Source organism: Stylophora pistillata, chromosome 12 (assembly GCF_964205215.1).
Source record: "Stylophora pistillata chromosome 12, jaStyPist1.2, whole genome shotgun sequence".
In the NCBI taxonomy this organism is placed as follows: domain Eukaryota; kingdom Metazoa; phylum Cnidaria; class Anthozoa; order Scleractinia; family Pocilloporidae; genus Stylophora; species Stylophora pistillata.
In genome coordinates, this window is record NC_142530.1 from 2,428,925 (window position 1) to 2,447,958 (window position 19,034).

Sequence of the window (19,034 nt, forward strand, 5' to 3'; positions counted from 1 at the left end):
GAGGAAATAGTAACTCTGAAATTGTCAGAGAGAAAATACTCTCGATTCAACAGGCTTTGCTGCGCTCCTGGTAATTTCTCCTCACATTGTTCGTTGCACTCTGGTTTTTTTTTCCCTTTTTTTCGTGAGGGGGAAAACTATAATTTGCTTAGTTAGTCAACTATATAATGAGAAAGGTTCTGATGAATGTATTTATGTTTTTTGTAACCTTTGAAGCTCAAAGACTTTTGGAAGCAATTGCTCCAGAAATGTATAAAGCACTTACAGCTATTTTTTGTGAAGCATATTAGTTTGAGGAGTCCTAGCTTATTTAATGATATCTAAGAATCATTGCCTTGAATTCTTCAATGTTTGTTGGTCATTGCTATCACAAATTCAAAGACTTGTGGTGTCTAGCCTTATGATTGCCCTGTGTTGGTAATCCAAAGTCAACAGGCAGCCCATGATCAAGCTAGAAAGCCTTCTCTTAAACTCTCTTCATTATTTCTAGACAGTTCTCTTGATGTTGACCACAACTGGCTATGTCAGCTCATTTGCGATACATCCCAGTGACTAGGGTCATGGAAGTACCTCATCCAGGCTTTCCTGGTTTTCTAAATTTAGCTTGTACAAATATCCTTGGAACATCAACTCCTTCTTTTTTATTAACTGTCCTCCTGTGAGCATAATCACTGACTAATGTTTCAAATCCAGCCTGGTGGAAAAGCTTCTCAACCAAATCTGTGAAAGCAACACAAGGGAAAAAAAAAACATTGTGACAAGGAAATAAACTTTCTCAATAATTCTTACTATAAAAAGGTTACCAACCATAGAAGTTCTAGTAAGCCCCTTCCTCTAAAGAGACCTCTCTCTGAGGGATCCCTTCTCTATCAATTCCTCCCTCACTTATACACCTGCCTCTTTATCAAGCCCCCTCTCTAATTACTCCGCTACTCTAGAAATGTAAGCTTTATTGAGCTCTGTTCTATATTATTGGAAAACGCAGTACCTAGAAAGGGAATTCCAGGTAAAATTGCATGTGAAAACTGATATTGTACCTCCCCTTCTCTGTCAAGTCTCTCTGTCTAAAACATCTCTTTCTCCAATAAGCCACCTTTCCAAAAAGTACCACTCTCTATTAAATCCCCATTCTTTACAAAACCTCCCTCTCTAATAAGCCCCCTCTCTAATAAGTCCCCCTCTCTATTTTGCCTCTTTGTCTAAAACATCTCCGTCTCTAATAAGCCCCCCATCTAACAAGTACCCCTCTCCATTATATCCCCTTCTCTATAAAACCTCGCTTTGTGATAAGCCCCTATCTAATAAGTCCCCCTATCTAATAAGTCCCCCTCTCTATCGAGTCCCCTTCTCTATTTTGCATCTCTAAAACATCTCCCTCTCTGATAAGCCCCCTACCTAAGGAGCACCCCTCTCTATTAAATCCCCTTCTCTAGAACTCCTCCCCCTCTGATAAGCCCCCTGTCTAAGAAGTCCCCCTCTCTATCAAGTTCCCTTCTCTATTTTGCCTCTCTTTCTAGAACTCCTCCCCCTCTAATAAGCCCCCTGTCTAAGAAGTCCCCCTCTCTATCACGTTCCCTTCTCTATTTTGCCTCTCTTTCTAGAACATCTCCCCCTCTAATAAGCCCCCTGTCTAAGAAGTCCCCCTCTCTATCAAGTTCCGTTCTCTATTTTGCCTCTCTTTCTAGAACATCTCCCTCTCTAATAAGCCCCCTGTCTAAGAAGTCCCCCTCTCTATCAAGTTCCCTTCTCTATTTTGCCTCTCTTTCTAGAACATCTCCCCCTCTAATAAGCCCCCTGTCTAAGAAGTCCCCCTCTCTATCAAGTTCCCTTCTCTATTTTGCCTCTCTTTCTAGAACATCTCCCCCTCTAATAAGCCCCCTGTCTAAGAAGTCCCCCTCTGTCAAGTTCCCTTCTCTATTTTGCCTCTCTTTCTAGAACATCTCCCCCTCTAATAAGCCCCCTGTCTAAGAACTCCCCCTCTCTATCAAGTTCCCTTCTCTGTTTTGCCTCTCTTTCTAGAACTCCTCCCCCTCTAATAAGCCCCCTGTCTAAGAAGTCCCCCTCTCTATCAAGTTCCCCTCTCTATTTTGCCTCTCTTTCTTGAACATCTCCCCCTCTAATAAGCCCCCTGTCTAACTAGTCCCCCTCTCTATCAAGTTCCCTTCTCTATTTTGCCTCTCTTTCTAGAACTCCTCCCCCTCTAATAAGCCCCCTGTCTAAGAAGTCCCCCTCTCTACTAAGTTAACTTCTCTATTTTGCCTCTCTTTCGAGAACATCTCCCCCTCTGATAAGCCCCCTGTCTAAGAAGTCCTCCTCTCTATCAAGTTCCCTTCTCTATTTAGTCTCTCTGTCCAAAACATCCCCCTCTCTGACAAACGCCCTCTCCATTGAGCCCCCTCTCTAATAAGCCCCCTTCTCTAATAAGTCCCCCTCTCTAATAAGCCCCCTCTCCAATAAGCTCCCCTTGCTGCAATGCCCCCTTCTCCTTCAGTTATCGACAAGTTGTCATAGAGGAAACACAAGCGAAACAGAATTTTCTTTTAGAAATAAAAGTAAGAGGGACAACAAATAAAATTTGAATTTCGGAAAAGGACAAGGCTGATAAGAGGACTTCAACTTACCTTTTGAAAAATAATAAGCTCTGGTGCCATCTTGTCTGACATAAAAGTTATCTGACAGCTTGTTAGCAGGACTAAATCTTAACATGGCATGGTCGTATAACCCATAATCACGAAAGAACAGCAATCCACCTGGCTTGAGAACCTTGTTTGGATGAAAAAAATATTAAATAATGGTAAAAATTAATGTTCTATTGTGTCGAAGTTTACTGTGTGTGTGTTGTCCTTACCAAGCTGCAACAGAAAAAACTTAAGAAGATCAAGCCAGGCCTTTTTCATTTTGTCCGTTTAGTTATTAAAGTTACTGTCACCTCAGAAACAAGTAGACAGTAAACATACAAGCCACCGGTGCTGCAGGAGAACACTCATATGACCCTGGTAAAACTAGTTTGATGTCATAAAACTAACTCTTTACTTTGTGGGTGACCTATGAGAAGAATGTTTGATAAATTAATGAGAGCAATCACTAAAGTTTACTTTTTTACCTGTATTATATTATGAAGAACAGTCAACATTTTATCTGGATGGACAGCAGACAGGACAAACACCAAAGTTGCAATGTCCACACTACATTTTAACACATGGGACTCCAAAGCATCCACTGTTAGGTCACAATGGAAGGCATTTACTTTTTCTTCACTAAATGTGGGATGTTCCTTGACAAAAGTCAAACAAAATTTCTTGACAACAGTACATGAGAAGGGATGATAAGGGGTTATCAAATCCAGGGCTCAACACTAACTTTTCAACTTACTAGCCAAGTGGCTAGTGACATTTTATATGTTACCACAATTTCAGTTTGTTTACTAGCCAAACTGGCCGGTGGAAATAAAAAACCACTAACAAAGCTGAATTTCTACTGGTCTGTGGCTTGTAGGCTACTGTTAGTGTCACGCCCTGAAATCTGTCAATCAGTGTTATTTTTTGGTGCAATCCATCAAGGCAACGTTATTTGGGTTGAATCTGAATTACCAGACATTCCAAGCTATGATTGTACGGCACAAGTAAATATATGCTCATTGGTACAATGGAGGAACAATAAACCTTTTCCCTCTGCCATCAATGGAGTGTAAACCATTAGAATTCTAAAGAGTACACTAACCATTCCCACATTGTCATCAAATTTGCTAAAAATTCTTACCTTCACAAAATCAATGGCTCTTTTTGAAAAATCACATGCATGAATGAAGAGATTTGGGATTTCCTCAAGTAATGGGTAGAACAGATTTCCAACTCCACATCCAGCCTCCAATAAAACTTTGCTTGTATCAATATCTGACTTGAGTTCAATAAAGAAAAATTCCTTTCAGATTTGGAAAGCCACCATAGCTTCTCATGGATCAACCAATGACTTTCTCTTACAGGGCTCGACATTAATGGTAGCCACAGACTAATAGAAATTCAGTTTTGGCTAGTGGTTTTCAATTTCTATGAGCCAGTTTGGCTAGTAAACAAACTGAAATTCTTGTTAGTAACATCTAAGACAACACTAGACACTTGGCTAGTAAATTGAAAAGTTTGTGTCGAGCCCTGTCTAATCAATCTCATACAGCCTACCCCTAGTATGGGTTAACCAAAATAACTGATGCTACTTAAACTTGGCCTGCACCAACCTCTTAGTGAGAGGTGAGGAGTAAATGTTAATGAGTGGGGGGGGGGGGTGGAATAGTAGGGTCATTTTGCAAGATCAATGAGAGAAGACTGTTATAATTCCCTATTCAATTCTCCCAATTTTTTTTTCATTCATCCCCACGTGACCTGTGCCATCTGAAAACAAAAAACAAAAAAAAACAAGCATATTCTTCTTTGAATTGAATCAGATTTCCCTCTCCCTGTAGATGCAAGTTTTAAATGGATGATGACAGTTATCTACAATAGTATTTATATTCCCTAACAAAGATTTGTGATTGGTCAAAAAAATTCTCCACACTCTTGCAGAGTGAGATTCAAAATCAACACCAGCCATGCTTGGTGAACTTACTAATTCTGCATTTTATTTGTTCTTACTTTGAGTCCTCATTGCTTCCTTATGGACCCTTGTGACATTTTCCTTTATTGTGATTGGCTATTGTGCTTTATTTGGTTCCTCTATTGTGATTGGCTGTTGGGATTTGTGCTTTCTTTGGTTCCTCTATTGTGATTGGCTGTTGTGATTACTTTGGTTCCTTTGTTGTGATTGGCTGACATGGTTTCTTAGGTTTGGCTTTAACAGCACTCATTCTACATTCCCTCTATTCCACCACAAATAGATACAACCCTTATCGTATTTTTTTTAATTTAGCATAACGTTCTTACCTCACTATTTCTACCGTCAAATAACAGCTCTTTAAATTCTGCAGTGGTCCAGTGTCTGTCTTTGAAAAAGTTTGTGGCGTTTCTCTTATAAAATAAATCCCAATTTTTTTGGGCTTCTTTTTCTAGCTTATTCTGCTTAAATTCTGACACGATCTTGCTATCGTCATCAAGTTTTTTCTTCTCGTCTTCTGTAAGGACACGAAAATTAATAACTTCGTCCGCCATTACTAATGTTAACAACCGCTGACTGACGTAAGTATTTCCCATAAGGGTTTGCGAAACGGAAGTTAGTATCCCATAATCCACCACTTACATGCAAGGGATCGCGCTACGAAAGTCAACATGTCGGAGGAAAATAAGGTATTTTGACTGAACGAGAATTCTTTCTACATTTTACAAGTTATTTAAATCCTAGGGAATTTATATAAAATTTCTTTCTCTTAGGAGGTAAAGCCCGAATCGGAACACATCAACCTGAAAGTGATGGGTCAGGTAAGCCGCCACTGATTTCGTTGTTCAGGTGTTCAGCGTGGAACCGCGGTGCTAGTTTATACCCTCGAAAGAAAATGACGTTGAAAACCTTCCTCAAGGAAGATGATTTTTCTCATATTATTGGTGGCTCGGGATAGGTTTGGGTTCAACTATCACGGTATTGATTGCAAATTGAGACTACACCGTCGATCTAAGTACAAAAAAAACTCTAGTGAGAACAAGGAATTTGAAATCTACTTTAACTTCCTACACTACGGCTGTTACACTTTCGAAATCCTTCCCATTTTACCAGAAAAATGGCGCGTTTTTCGATATTCGAAACCGTTATGATTTGGTTTCCTGGAACGGTACCGATGTCCCGTGCTGTTTTGTTGATAACTGTGATTTGTGTATATTGTGTTCTGTGGCGGGAAACGCAACACACGTGCTTGTGTCGATTCGTAAAAGGCCACTCTGATGTTCCTGTCGTTGCAACTCTTTCACTCGACGAGCTTGTCTTTTTGCTACACAGGACAACACAGAAGTACATTTTAAGATCAAGAAAACCACCCAACTAAAAAAACTCAAGCAAGCATACTGCGATCGCCAGGTTTGACAGTCTCGAATCAAACATTCTCGCTATTGTGCTTGTGCTTAGTCATTTATGTGCCTACGTTGGTTGTCATATTTCCACGCTGTTCTCGTAAATTTAGATTGATGATCATTTCCTTTACTCTCATGAACTTTACATTTAATAAGGGGGTGACACTGTGGGGAGATATAAGAAGGGTTGATTCATGTATTTTTGTAAACGTAAACAAAGGTAGCTTTTACAAAAACGTAGATTTCTCAAATTAAAAACTATAACTACAAACAGTAAAGAACAGTAGAGGGAGGTGCAAGTTTCTCGACTGATCAGAGCAATTGTAGACCAAAATTCCTGTGTCATGTTTGACACTAAATTGAAATTTCCTCTTTTTGTAATTACTTCATACTTCTCTTAACCAGAAAAATGAACATATCACCATTAAAATGTGCTGTTCTTAATAGGAAGGCCTGTAATAAATACAAATTTACCATAAAGAAATCTACAGTCAAACTTTGATTATAAATAAACCTATCAGCATCGAAAAATGATGGTCTTACAGGAAAGCTTGTAATAAAGTTTAAAACCCAGATGCACTATCAAGAAATATAGGGTCAAACCTTGATTTTTGGGATATGTAAGGACTGCACTGATTAGTTTGGATAATGGAAAATAAATGGCCCAACAATAAAACTAAATACGTATCTTTTAAATCTTACTAACATCATTTGACATCAAACCAAAATACTGAGGTAAATCAGTTTGTTTCAAGCTGTTAAAGTTTGTGCATCACTACTTCTGTAATTCTTGGAAGCTGCATTAGCAAAATAGTGACAACATTGCTTTGTCTTTGCATCTATGTTAAACGCTTCCTAAAAGATTCACCAGCTTTGGAAAGTGGAACAAATTCAGTTCCAACTGGACTTTCTCTATGCCTGCTTTGTTTGATGGAAAATAGTTGTTATGGATCTTTTAGTTATGTTCTGTTTGTCTGTTTGTGTGAGAGCCTGAACAAACCGATTTAAAATTGGTGATATTGTAATCGCCCTTGCCAAGATGCCCTTGAGGAAAAAATGAAAAATAATGGATCTCAAATTTGATTCATTAATATTCATTCAAAAAATGTGATCAGAGAGGCAAGTCCAGATAATGAAAAATCAGGATAACCAAGGTCCAGATAATTGCAGTTTGACTGTATGTGTTAAAAGTTTAAACTTATACATTTTCAAAGATATGATCACACTGAGACAATAACAGTTTCTTAGTATTTAGCCAGCAAATGGTACATGTATTGTGAATTCATGCTAAGGGATTTGTTGTCTTCTTTTTTCAGGGCGTACCTCTTAATTCACTTCGGTTTCTTTTCGATGGCCAGAGAATAAACGATGATCAAACTCCAAAAGATGTAAGTATCAGAAAACATTTTAAAGATGGTTTTGAAGATCAGATCTCTCCATAAAAAATAGCTGAAGTTACATTTCCCTCCATGACATGGCTATCACCCTTTTCAAAACTGAAGGTTGCTCACCATTTGACACCCAAATATATTTTAGCTCAGAGAAACCCAATTTTGGTACTGGATATGGATTGATGAAAATTTAATCATGAAATAACATCAAACTATGCTATTAATTAAGGTTTTGGCTAATTTTGCTATAAGACATTTTCATTGCATTGTTTTCTCTACATATATTTTTGGTAGAAGATTGATTGTTTTTGTAGAGAAAGTCCAACAAGTGTGGTGACTCCTGACTTAAATTCACAACTCTTGTGATCAACATGTGATGTTTTTCTCCTATTACAGTGATTAATTTTTTTTTGCAGCTCGAAATGGAAGACGACGATGTCATCGAAGTTTACCAGGAACAGACGGGAGGGCGATGAATTTTATCCAAAGCTTAACAGTAACATCCATATAAGTTTGTTTTGTTCTCCTGCAGCTCAAAGGATATCATATTTCGACTTTTGTTCAATAGACAGGGTTCATTCTGAATAACCAAAAGGTTGCTTTTTATGAATGGGACTTTATGCATAAACCAGCATTTTATATGTCAACCACTAATATGCATAAGGGACTTGTTCTGATTAGTTTTGTTTCTTTTTGTTGTGAATAGTTTCAGACATTTTTTCCACTTCCATTTATTTAGATTTGTCCTTTTATAATTTGTTAGTTAAGTGTGCAGTGCGTCTTTATAAAATCAACAGCTTAGAATCATTAAAGTTGTTCTTTCAATTATGTTTTGCTCTCTCTCATGGGAACAGATTCCCAAAGTAGAGGAAATCACATGAACACAAGTGTGTCATGATTTGACCCTTAACCCATTAATAGCTGCAGCTTTTGTGAAAAACTGTGTTTTGAAGCTAGGCAAGCAGATTTTGGGTCACTGTTGTGGTTTTAAAAGCTCAAACTTACCACGAACTCATTCATAGCTTGTACACTCGACGGCCTTTCAATCCAAATGCAAAATGGCAGCCTGAAAATCTCGGGCAGGCGCTTAAAGCAAAATTTCGATATAGTTTTTGGATTGAAAAGTAATGCCCCACTTACGACTTTTACTTTTCTCTCTTTCTCCTGCCCTTTTTTTCCCCTTTCCTTGCCTGAAGTTTCTCCTCACTTGCTGGAAATTTAGTAGGCTTCATTTTGGTGTAGAGATTTTTTAGGAAACTACTCATTATTTTCAAACCATATGCACAGAAAGGTAGGTGGGTAATGTAACAAGATTTTCGTACAGATTTTCAGGTCAAAGTTACATGGTTTTTTGGCTATTTCTCCAATCTCCTTCACTCAATTGCGCTCATTCTGGTATCGTTAGTAAGATATTTTCAACCTGTTGAAGTACGTGCTCAAAGTCGTGCTCCAGGGTTAAAAGTGATGACGTCACAAGGAGTAGAAAGGGTGTGGTTCCACATGGGCGCTTACGGGTGCACTGGTCAATATGTTAAAACCCCTTTTAATTCCTCCATGAAATAGTAATGCTGAATCATTCTTGAAGTTCTTGAGGATAAAGGAAATGATTGCCAACCCAAGGTTACCTGCTTTGCCGCTTGCATGATTTCTGCCCCATGCTGCTTCTTTGTGTGTGACTGCTTGCATATGTGGTCTGGCAATCTGTCATGGCCATGTCACTTAAGTCATACGAATGTTCACCGCTATCCCAGCATTTCCATTTGGCAAGCCCAGTTATCAGCTTAACATATAATCAGTGCAATGAAATATATGAGGTTCATGTATTTTGAACTGCGGTATTAGATACGTATGATGCACGATCCTCGCAGTAGATAGCGATATTTAAGCAATAGCGAAAATCAGACCTGAAAAAAAATCAGGCCTGTATGGGATTCGAACCACTGACCCCTGCGATACTAGTGCAGCGCTCTACCAATTGAGCTAACAAGCCAACTGGGAGCAGGCCGTTAAGTTCATTCGTAATAAACCCGTGAAAGTGATAAATCGGTACAATGAAATATATGAGGTTCATATATTTTGAACTGCGGTATTAGATACGTATGATGCACGATCCTCGCAGTAGATAGCGCTATTTAAGCAATAGCGAAAATCAGACCTGAAAAAAGTCAGGCCTGTACGGGATTCGAACCACTGACCTCTGCGATATTAGTGCAGCGCTCTTACCAATTGAGCTAACAAGCCAACTGGGAGCAGGCCGTTAAGTTGATTCGTAATAAACCCGTGAAAGTGATAAATCGGTACAATGAAATATATGAGGTTCATATATTTTGAACTGCGGTATTAGATACGTATGATGCACGATCCTCGCAGTAGATAGCGATATTTAAGCAATAGCGAAAATCAGACCTGAAAAAAGTCAGGCCTGTACGGGATTCGAACCACTGACCTCTGCGATATTAGTGCAGCGCTCTTACCAATTGAGCTAACAAGCCAACTGGGAGCAGGCCGTTAAGTTGATTCGTAATAAACCCGTGAAAGTGATAAATCAGTACAATGAAATATATGAGGTTCATATATTTTGAACTGCGGTATTAGATACGTATGATGCACGATCCTCGCAGTAGATAGCGCTATTTAAGCAATAGGGAAAATCAGACCTGAAAAAAAAAAAAGGCCTGTACGGGATTCGAACCACTGACCTCTGCGATACTAGTGCAGCGCTGCACTAGTATCGCAGAGGTCAGTGGTTGGAATCCCGTACAGGCCTGATTTTTTTACTAGTGCAGCGCTGCACTAGTATCGCAGAGGTCAGTGGTTCGAATCCAGTACAGGCCTGATTTTTTTCAGGTCTGATTTCCGCTATTGCTTAAATAGCGCTATCTATTGCGAGGATCGTGCATCATACGTATCTAATACCGCAGTTCAAAATATATGAACCTCATATATTTCATTGTACTGATTTATCACTTTCACGGGTTTATTACGAATGAACTTAACGGCCTGCTACCAGTTGGCTTGTTAGCTCAATTGGTAAGAGCGCTGCACTAGTATCGCAGAGGTCAGTGGTTCGAATCCCGTACAGGCCTGATTTTTTTCAGGTCTGATTTTCGCTATTGCTTAAACAGCCCTATCTACTGCGAGGATCGTGCCTCATACTTAACATATAATGGCTTCCATTTTGGCCCTTATTCTTATGAAGCCAATACACCCCCAGTCCTCCCCCCTTCCTTCTGCCTTAGAGCTTCCTGCTTGGAAAATGCAAATTCTGATAAGTCCATCGGGAAATTTCTGCAAACTTGTATAGAAGAAGTTCATACCTGCAAAATCAACTTCTGCCTTAATTATATTTCACCTACTATTCCAACAAAGTATCTTCAAGGTAGTTGCACTGTTTGCCTCAAGTGGTGAAATTTATACCTCCTATCTTTAACATTATGGTCTATAATCAGAGCATTTCTCCTGGAAAGGTTTAGAATTTCCCAATTCTTTGTTGGGAGGGCTGGAGAGCAGCTCTTCCCCCCACCCCAGGTTAGCAGGTACAGCTAAATTTACAGATATCACACTGCTGTTTTCCATTTTACTTTATTTCTTTAATCAAATCAGATGCTTTAAACAATGAAATATTTTAAATTTCACCTTAAGTACACTTCTACATGTACTACCTATGCTGTTTGAAAGTTGTGAAAACTGGACAAAATAGACTTCACTCCGTTTCAGCCTGTACAATATCTTTCCTGTTTTCCTAGCTGTTTATTTCAACCCATTTTAAACCAAACAAATATTTTAAGAAATAATGATTCTGTAGAATGCCAGGAGTTTTTCAGGGTTCAAGAGACAATCCAAAGTATTTGTTTTGCTACAACACAAACTTAACTTACAAAAATTAATGTTAGATGAAGAAGCTGTGAGAACAAAGTTATTTTGCAAGAATACCTGCAATAGGTCCAATTAAACAAAAAACTGGCAAAGTATCTTGTAATAGCTTGGGATTTTTCACCATCGTAAGCAGATTAACCTACCTACTGATATGCTTTAACTTCAACCTGAACATTTCCCAAGTAAACAGTATTTAGATTCAATGTCACAGATCCTTTGAGACTGTTGGCATAAATCCGTTTATAAAAATTAAAATACTACTACAATTTCTGTGCTTGTTCTTTGTGAGTACCAGATTATCTCCAGCAAAACTGGAAAACAAAAGTAAAACCATTTCTGCACGAATTGTTAAGCCTGGATTCCACCATCACGTTTAATATTATCTCTGCAAGATTAAAAGAAAAGCTTTTGTATTATTTAGAAAGCAGTCATATTGGAAAATATTATAAGTTTATTTTGTCTGCTATTTGGTAACACAAGCAAACAGTTCTGCCCTGGTTGTTTTTGTACAAGCTAGAGAGAATCATAATTTGATTCAAAGATGGAAAATTTGTCTATAACTTTTTATGTGGAAAGATGTTTTTCGTCCAGTCACGAGCATAGGACAAAGAAAAAATTCTGAGTCCCTATGAGGAATTCGGATTTTCGCACTCCAGTGCTCTACCATCGAGCCACAGAGACTGATGAGCAACGCCCATTACAAAGTTCATATCTGACATGCATTCTTCATACTGATAGGATTGGCAATGTTGAAAGCGTCATGTTTTTTGTAAAGAATAAGAAAGATGGTAAGTTTTGACCTTGGTAAAGAAATATACAAAGATGTTTTTCATCTGGTCAGAGTGTGGAAATCCAAAGGTCTGAGATTCAATTCCTCATGGGGACTCAATTTTTCTTTTGTCCCATGCTAGTGACTAGACAAAAACATCTTTCTATTATATTTCTTTACTAAGCACAAAACTTACCATCTTTCTCATTCTTTACAAAAAACCTTTAATGTGATAAGCTGAATTTTACATGCATTCTGATTGGTTCTTAAGATCTATTGGAGACAGACACATAGTTGACATCGCCATTAACAACAGTTTGCTTTTTCGTCATTCACAACAAATCAAATCCATCTTGTCTTGAGTGTTAAGAAATACCTCAAAGAGATCATCAAACTGTAGTAAGGGCTTCAGTGACACACTCAGCTCCACTTCACAAGCCACTTTTTTTGAACAAATGGTAAACACCACAAGTGTACACCATTTAGTTATGGATGCACATGGGAGGTTGCTAAGCATGAAAGAAGTGTATGAGTTGCACGAGGCAATAACCAAGAGCAACTCTAGCCTCTCTAGTGCTTAGCAAACATCCCAAGTGCATCTATAACTCAATAGTGTACACTGTGGTGTTTACCATTTGTTTTCTAACATAACATTGATACATTGTAGCAAAAGAGCCTTCTTTAATTTAACAAATCCAACATGATCAGAAAAAACAAGTGGGCGTGGAAAACTAGTCTTTACATTTGCTCATGTCAGCAGCATACACCCATGGGCAAATGGTGGTCGCTGAATTGACCAATCAGAGTGTACACTTCACTTTGGTTATGTTATAATTGTTCTCATAACATGCTGATGTCATCTGTGATCTGTTACTGAACAGACATGTGGCATCATCAAGTGTATTTGCTGAATTTGACATTGGCTCTTAACCAGTTAGCGCATAAGAAGTTCTACAGTTTTGTAAAAAATGATAAATGTCTATACTTCATAATTCCCTATCTAACAGAACTTGCTTTTAACACCTCTAACAAGAGTACGGCAACAAGTATATATACCTAACACCTAATATCCCTTTCGTCTGCCACGAGGTTTCCCTCTACTTCTCCCAGGTCTAACTTTGCCTTTCCTTTCGAGGAGTTCTCTCTTATCAAGACTAAACCATGGGATCTCAAATTCCCTGTAGACAAAAAATTCATTCATCCTCTTCACTTCAATGTAAAACTTTTCACAATACTGCCTTACATAATTACTCATTTTTATCACTTCACTAGCAGCTTGTGCTGCACAAATTCTCTAAATCATACAGCTTTACCAATGATAGTATTACACAGGTCACCTACCTTTCTTGAAATAAGGGAACAGGAAACCCAAAGGCTACTACGGGAACTGTGTCAGAAACTTCAACTGCCATCACTAGAGGTTGCAGAATAAAACAACTATTATTCTTAACCCCTAGAGTTGTTAGAGTGACCAGCATCTCACTTCTCCTTACAATATCACAACTGCATCAACAGAAAGGTCATGAAAATAAAGGAAACAATCCCCAAGTAAAGAAGCTTTTGACTGTTAAACAAATTCTACTTCTCAACACCTTTTAAAATGTATAGAGAACAGTATGGAGAATATGAATACTGAAAAGGTTTTAGAGAGAAAATGTTGGATTAGACTCAGCCTTGGATATAATTCTGGTTTATCTCAGGCTTTTTTTTTTCTGTTGGCAAGCCCACATGAAAATACTCCCATCAAGAAAACTATGCAGGTTAATATCAAACCATGTTCTACTTCCATGAGCTCTTAAACTCCAAAGAGTGACCAAGACAGAACTTCTCCTTACAACATCAACACAATAGCAAGAAAACAGGAAAAATCTTAATCAAGGGAGGATTGTAGGTTGATCCAATACCAAACTCTCCAAACAAATCTCATGAAAATATAATGGCAGACAGTAACAAGAATTACCAAATGATATCTTGGGAGTGAAAGAGTGAATTGTTTCATAATTTTCTACAAGGATGCTGGGGCAATTGATTGTTTTTATTTGTATATGATTACAACAAACATCCAAAGACAGGTATTGGCAGCCTCATACCATCTTCAGCAGGTGGAAGGAACGATTCAATATTTTTGCAGTCCTCATCTTTACATCCAGATCTTTTCCCTTTCAGTCGAGCTTCTTCTCGATCTCTATTTTTCTTTTCAAGATTTTGATGTGCTTGCATTGCACGCATGTGTTGAATATCCCATCTTAAATCATGAACAGACAAATAGAATTTAATTCTCTAACATCAAGAATTATTTTTAATGTTGTGTTGTGGTAAAGGAAAATATCAACTCTTTGCGCTAGCATTTGAAATTTAACACTGCCAATTGAGGATTTTGTTGAATGATAAAATTACAAGTACAAAGAATCCCTGTTCACACGAAATCTTCTTACATTCAATTCCCCCTTCTCCCCAAACTTTTTTTGACTGATATAAATACCAGCAAGAAGGAGAAGATCATTTCAAATGCATTTAGCCATCACCTTTTCCTTCTCCTCTCCTCAAGTTCATGTTTCATATGCCTTTTTGTAAATACATCATCGTCAGTACTCTAAGAAGAAAAATAGATCAATAATTGACTAAGGTTAACAAAAGTGAACTTACCGAGAACATTGCTTACATTGAAAATGTGGAGAAAAACCTCTGGCCGGTAAACTAAATTCCGGCTGCACACTCATCTTTCTTTACAGTCGCCATCTGGTGACCTAAAGCCAGCAGCACACCTGGCGGTTTTATACATTGATCGCTGGGATCAGTGAAAATCACCAGGTGCACCTGGTGCAGCGATTACAATTTTCACAGATTATGGTTATATAAAATTGCCAATATATCTGACAAGCCAGATATCAACAATTCTATATGCTAATTGCAGTGATCAAATTCACTGCAATCCACAGATTAAATTTACATAAAAGAAATGGTCACCAGAAATAGAATGACACACTATACTGCTGACCACAACACTTGCTTGCAATCATTTTTAGAGGTTCATATAAAATCTTAAGGCTAAAGACCCTAACCCCAAGGTGAAAAACAGACAAGAAATGAAAAATTGTGATTGACAAATATTATATCAGGTAAATATATTTTTTTGTATCTAGAACCTTCAGTAAGCATATAAGGCAAAGAAAACACAATAACATATTGGGGTTTGGATTAAAGTAGACATAGGAAAATATCACTAAAATATAAAATACTCTATTAAATAGTAAATCTTAAACATGCCCAAAAAAATATTAATACACATGCAATAAATACCTCATTGTTCTCTGCTGATGATGAAGATCCTGCTGATTTTACTGATTTTGAATTCCCTGTTCTGACTGCTGCAATTTCATTTATTTGCCAGGTAGGAACTGAAAACCAAAGATAGCATTCTTCACCAAAATGACCCTAAGGTACATCACATAGATAATGATCTGCCAGGCCTTGTGTTCAAAAGTACTTCTCTGAAAATTACCATTCAATATTATGTCCAAAAAAAAAAAAGGGAAGAACTTGAAGAAACCATAAGTAATAAAATTGTAATAAACTTTAATTTTTCACTTTATCAGTTGAAAAGGTGGTATCATAGTGGTGCAAAGTTCCTTGACCAATGACAGAGAATAGAAAAGCAAAACCACTGTAATCCTAGATTGATTTAATACTCTTTGACTGTTAAACAAATTCTCCTTATCGGCACCTTAGGAAATGTATAGAGAACAGTATAGAGAATATGCATACTGATGTTAGGGTGTAAAATGTTTATAACATCATTCAGGGAACAGGTGAAATAAGAGCCCAGAGCAAAATAAAGGTCCCAAACAAGATCCCCTTTTCTTTTTCCTGCTCTGCAGGAGCTTTCAGATTATAAAGTGCTGTAAACAGACTTAATCGAAAGTTCCTGGACTGTAATTGAATTCTGGATCAAATTTTTCGTTCTGGGTGCAAAAACAAGTTGTTACAGTTTACCTTGTACATGGTTTTGAATTCTATCAGAGGCTGAACTCTCAATAGCTTTGTATGGAAGATCCGCTGAGTAACCATGCAGGTAAAGTTTTTCTGTTCTTATGTGTGTGTCATAGCTAAGGTCTTCGCACATATGAGAAGTCATGGTCACAGGTGCAGTGGCTGGGACCCGTTTGGCTCGCATCATTTGTTCTACTGACAAACGACGGCTAAAAGACACAACAAAACAAAAGCCACTTCAAAAAAATGATTAAGATTAAAATTTTATGTCTTCACCAGCATGTTGATGTAGACCTGACTAAACCCTGAACATTTGATAGAAATCAGCATTACCCCTGTGACTTCTGATAGACTTCAGCTAGACTCTTCTTTCAAATTGTCTTGTATTTGCACGTAAAACACAAGGAGAATTTGAAGTTGTATCAAGAGGCACTAAGGACTTCACTCTGGTACTCCTTCACATGAACTGATTCCATCTCTAGAGAACTTACTTATTCTCTGCTGTTCCTTTATTCCTATATTTACAAGAACACTACACTAATTTTTGAGAGACATTACCATTTAGGAGTCACTTGCTTCACATCCTTTTCTTCCAGAGCTTCCTCATAACCTTCATTGACATCTCTCCTTTTCTTAACTGCCATTCTTCTCTCCAACCGATGCATGCGAGACTCCAGCTATAACACAGAACATTAACAACAAATGTAATAATCAAACCACAAAAATAAATGAATAACTAGCGAATGGTTTCAACCACAGGCTAATATTTGATTATAGTCGGATCATCAGGTGAGGGTAGTCTTGTGAATGACTGGTTGTCATTAGTAGCAACTGAAGTTTTGAAAACTCTGAGCAGAAGTCATCATCAGAGTTGACTGTACTCTGATTACAACTTCCACCGAGGTTCTCAAATCATTAAGTTCCTAACCTCTGCCAAAAGTCATTTTCTACCCTAACTCATGATCAGCCTAAAAAAATGAAAAACTCTTTGACCTGATAAAACATTAGCTGTCTCGTATGAGAATATAGCAGAGTGCATGTGTCATATTTTAAACTAATACTTGGTATAGAACACTTGGCACCTTATTTCTGTGTAATTTGGAAAGTATGCATTATAAACATGCCCTGCCATACAAACTAATGGGATTTGAGGAAAAACAGTCAAGAGTAAATCTTTTTATGATTGAAAGCAATTAACCTATATGGGGTTCTGTCCTCGTGTACTGGTTCACAAGAGCCGATACAAAAGACCAAACAATACACAGCAGCTAACCAATTACTCCTAAACAAAGAAAGAACAATGGTAATTCCCTTGTGAACCAGTACACCAGGACAGAACCCTATATGGGTATTTTGTTTCTGGTATTATATCAACTAATAATCCCCTAGCTGACATTTTCCTTTCTTTCCTTGTCTGGTTGATATTATACTGATACTGAATAGTGAAATTCTGTCTACGTCACTCCTGAGAGTTACAGAGTTGAAGGGACGCAAAATTAATGGAAAACTTGCATTGTTTGAAATTGAAATTTAAAAGATTCAGTGAGCAGGGAGTGATAATTCTACATATGTTCCCTAACTAGGACTGCTGAGAGGGCCATTCAGCCCAAAACAACATGAAAACGAAACGAATTGTTCACACAAAAAAATCAATTTAGAGATAATTAACATTTGCCATGTGCCAACTTTCGAACGCAACGAATCAATTATTCCACGTGACCTGTTATGGGCGCCATGTTTGAATCTGCACGGAAGCCGCTGACCTCTCCAAAAATAAAATTTATGCAATTCTGTGTTTTTGCGAGCAAATAATTGAGACGATAAAACTAAAAATTATAAAAACATAACAACATAACTGAGCTTGTACCTGTTCCTTATCCAATTTTAGTTGATTAATCTCTCGATCCTTCCTCTGCAATTCTTCTTGTTGCTGTTGAATAAGCTCCAAATGAAGTAACAAAAGCTGACGTAACTGAGTTACTTGACCAAAAGCGTCCGTTTTATGGTTGCTGCCGTCACAAGCCATTTCTGGCTCTGGAGGCTTATTTAAGGGCACATCAGTGCTGGGTTGAGGCTGTTCTTTCTGTGTATCACTACTACTGTTGCTATTTTTCACAGCCGTCGAAGATTTCGATCGCAAAACGCGGGTAAACTGGCGTTCCGCTCGTGAGCTGGCAGGACCGGCCGCCAACTTGTTTCCCAAAAAGGGCGCATCAGTTTTCGTTTGGTTTTGATCCATGTTTCCAGTGCAGGGTAAGTCCGTGGTCATAACCATTTGGCAGATTTTGGTCCACGTTCTCTCGAACACGGCTCTAAAACTGTTTCGTTTCATTCGGGTCAAGAGCAGCCATTACAGCCCTCTGGCAATCCATGTGACAACAACATGGCGAATAAACACGAATGCGAGGCAGTCGATTCTCTCGAGAGTTACAGATGTCGTTTCCGGTATGACCTGCGGATATTGACGTCTGAAAAATTTCTTCTTTTCCACCACTATTCAAGTATGAGCATGCAAAACTGTTGAGCAATAATACAACGTATGCTGCCCAAGCACATTTCGAATTCATTAGCTGACGAAAGCTATTTACGACAAAATGGCGCTATTTCCGGTAGGGAGGGCTGGGAACGGCTGGGAAAAGTGCCTTGCTTGCGTATTTCCGGTTAAAATTTTCACTTAAAAAACCCTCTTTGTTTAAATGATGGGGCAAACTTAAACCAAAGCAAGATCAGCTGGTATCTGAAATTTTCTTCGATTCCGATTTCTTTCCTTTTATTTTTTATCATTCTTATCAAAGAAACACCAAAACATGTTTCGTCATTTATTACTCATGTCATGTTTAGTTGTGAAACTTTTATCGTTTTTGATTCTAGAGGAAAATTTCACTTTTCCCTTATATTACATTCGAAGCAAGGAGAAACCTTATTTTTCATTCTGCTTTATTTGAATTCTGCGCGATTTCGGGGATAATGAAAATCTGCTCGCAGGCTGCTATGATTGACGCGCGAGACATGCGCGAAAAC

The 19,034-nt window shown here is 38.0% G+C and overlaps 3 protein-coding genes and 2 non-coding genes across 6 annotated transcripts; 1 reads left to right on the forward strand and 4 right to left on the reverse strand.

The window, feature by feature from the left end:
* Nucleotides 1-425: 425 nt before the first annotated feature.
* On the reverse strand, nt 426-5,161 carry LOC111323479 (tRNA N(3)-cytidine methyltransferase METTL6). The gene is made up of 5 exons (XM_022926843.2): nt 4,914-5,161; nt 3,760-3,897; nt 3,104-3,274; nt 2,622-2,763; nt 426-720 (listed from the first exon to the last, which is right to left on the reverse strand). The coding sequence occupies exons 1-5, from the start codon at nt 5,136-5,138 to the stop codon at nt 572-574; spliced, it is 825 nt and encodes a 274-aa protein (XP_022782578.2). The 5' UTR covers nt 5,139-5,161; the 3' UTR covers nt 426-571.
* A 23-nt stretch (nt 5,162-5,184) lies between these two features.
* On the forward strand, nt 5,185-8,108 carry LOC111323521 (small ubiquitin-related modifier 1). Its single transcript, XM_022926897.2, has 5 exons — nt 5,185-5,273; nt 5,358-5,405; nt 5,917-5,994; nt 7,304-7,375; nt 7,795-8,108. Exons 1-5 carry the CDS (start codon nt 5,256-5,258, stop codon nt 7,852-7,854), a joined length of 276 nt encoding a protein of 91 aa, XP_022782632.1. The 5' UTR covers nt 5,185-5,255; the 3' UTR covers nt 7,855-8,108.
* A 1,437-nt stretch (nt 8,109-9,545) lies between these two features.
* On the reverse strand, nt 9,546-9,619 carry Trnai-aau (transfer RNA isoleucine (anticodon AAU)). The gene has a single exon. It is a non-coding gene; the product is annotated as a tRNA-Ile (tRNA).
* A 177-nt stretch (nt 9,620-9,796) lies between these two features.
* Trnai-aau (transfer RNA isoleucine (anticodon AAU)) lies at nt 9,797-9,870 on the reverse strand. The gene has a single exon. It is a non-coding gene; the product is annotated as a tRNA-Ile (tRNA).
* Nucleotides 9,871-11,457: 1,587 nt separating this feature from the next.
* LOC111323499 (uncharacterized) lies at nt 11,458-18,496 on the reverse strand. 2 transcript variants are annotated; one of them, XM_022926871.2, is made up of 9 exons: nt 17,881-18,496; nt 16,572-16,690; nt 16,017-16,222; nt 15,324-15,421; nt 14,549-14,616; nt 14,114-14,268; nt 13,365-13,437; nt 13,080-13,201; nt 11,501-11,639 (listed from the first exon to the last, which is right to left on the reverse strand). In XM_022926871.2, exons 1-8 carry the CDS (start codon nt 18,343-18,345, stop codon nt 13,087-13,089), a joined length of 1,299 nt encoding a protein of 432 aa, XP_022782606.1. In that variant the 5' UTR covers nt 18,346-18,496; the 3' UTR covers nt 11,501-11,639; nt 13,080-13,086. The 2 variants fall into 2 exon arrangements, with proteins under 2 accessions (XP_088597607.1, XP_022782606.1); XM_088741481.1 differs by lacking the exon at nt 13,080-13,201 and having other exon boundaries at nt 11,458-11,639.
* Between the last annotated feature and the right edge of the window lie 538 nt (nt 18,497-19,034).

Coding starts and splice junctions, on each gene's coding strand:
- LOC111323479 (XM_022926843.2), bottom strand. CDS start 5,138: ATGGCGGACGAAGTTATTAATTTTCGTGTCCTTACAGAAGACGAGAAG. Junction 3,275..3,759: donor GAGCCATTGATTTTGTGAAG/GTAAGAATTTTT, acceptor ACTTTTGTCAAG/GAACATCCCACATTTAGTGA. Junction 2,764..3,103: donor TTCTTCATAATATAATACAG/GTAAAAAAGTAA, acceptor CATCCAAACAAG/GTTCTCAAGCCAGGTGGATT.
- LOC111323499 (XM_022926871.2), bottom strand. CDS start 18,345: ATGAAACGAAACAGTTTTAGAGCCGTGTTCGAGAGAACGTGGACCAAA. Junction 16,691..17,880: donor TAAAATTGGATAAGGAACAG/GTACAAGCTCAG, acceptor TCTGTGTTATAG/CTGGAGTCTCGCATGCATCG. Junction 14,269..14,548: donor GAGGAGAGGAGAAGGAAAAG/GTGATGGCTAAA, acceptor TCATGATTTAAG/ATGGGATATTCAACACATGC.
- LOC111323521 (XM_022926897.2), top strand. Junction 5,406..5,916: donor ACCTGAAAGTGATGGGTCAG/GTAAGCCGCCAC, acceptor TTTGCTACACAG/GACAACACAGAAGTACATTT. Junction 7,376..7,794: donor ATGATCAAACTCCAAAAGAT/GTAAGTATCAGA, acceptor TTTTTTTTGCAG/CTCGAAATGGAAGACGACGA.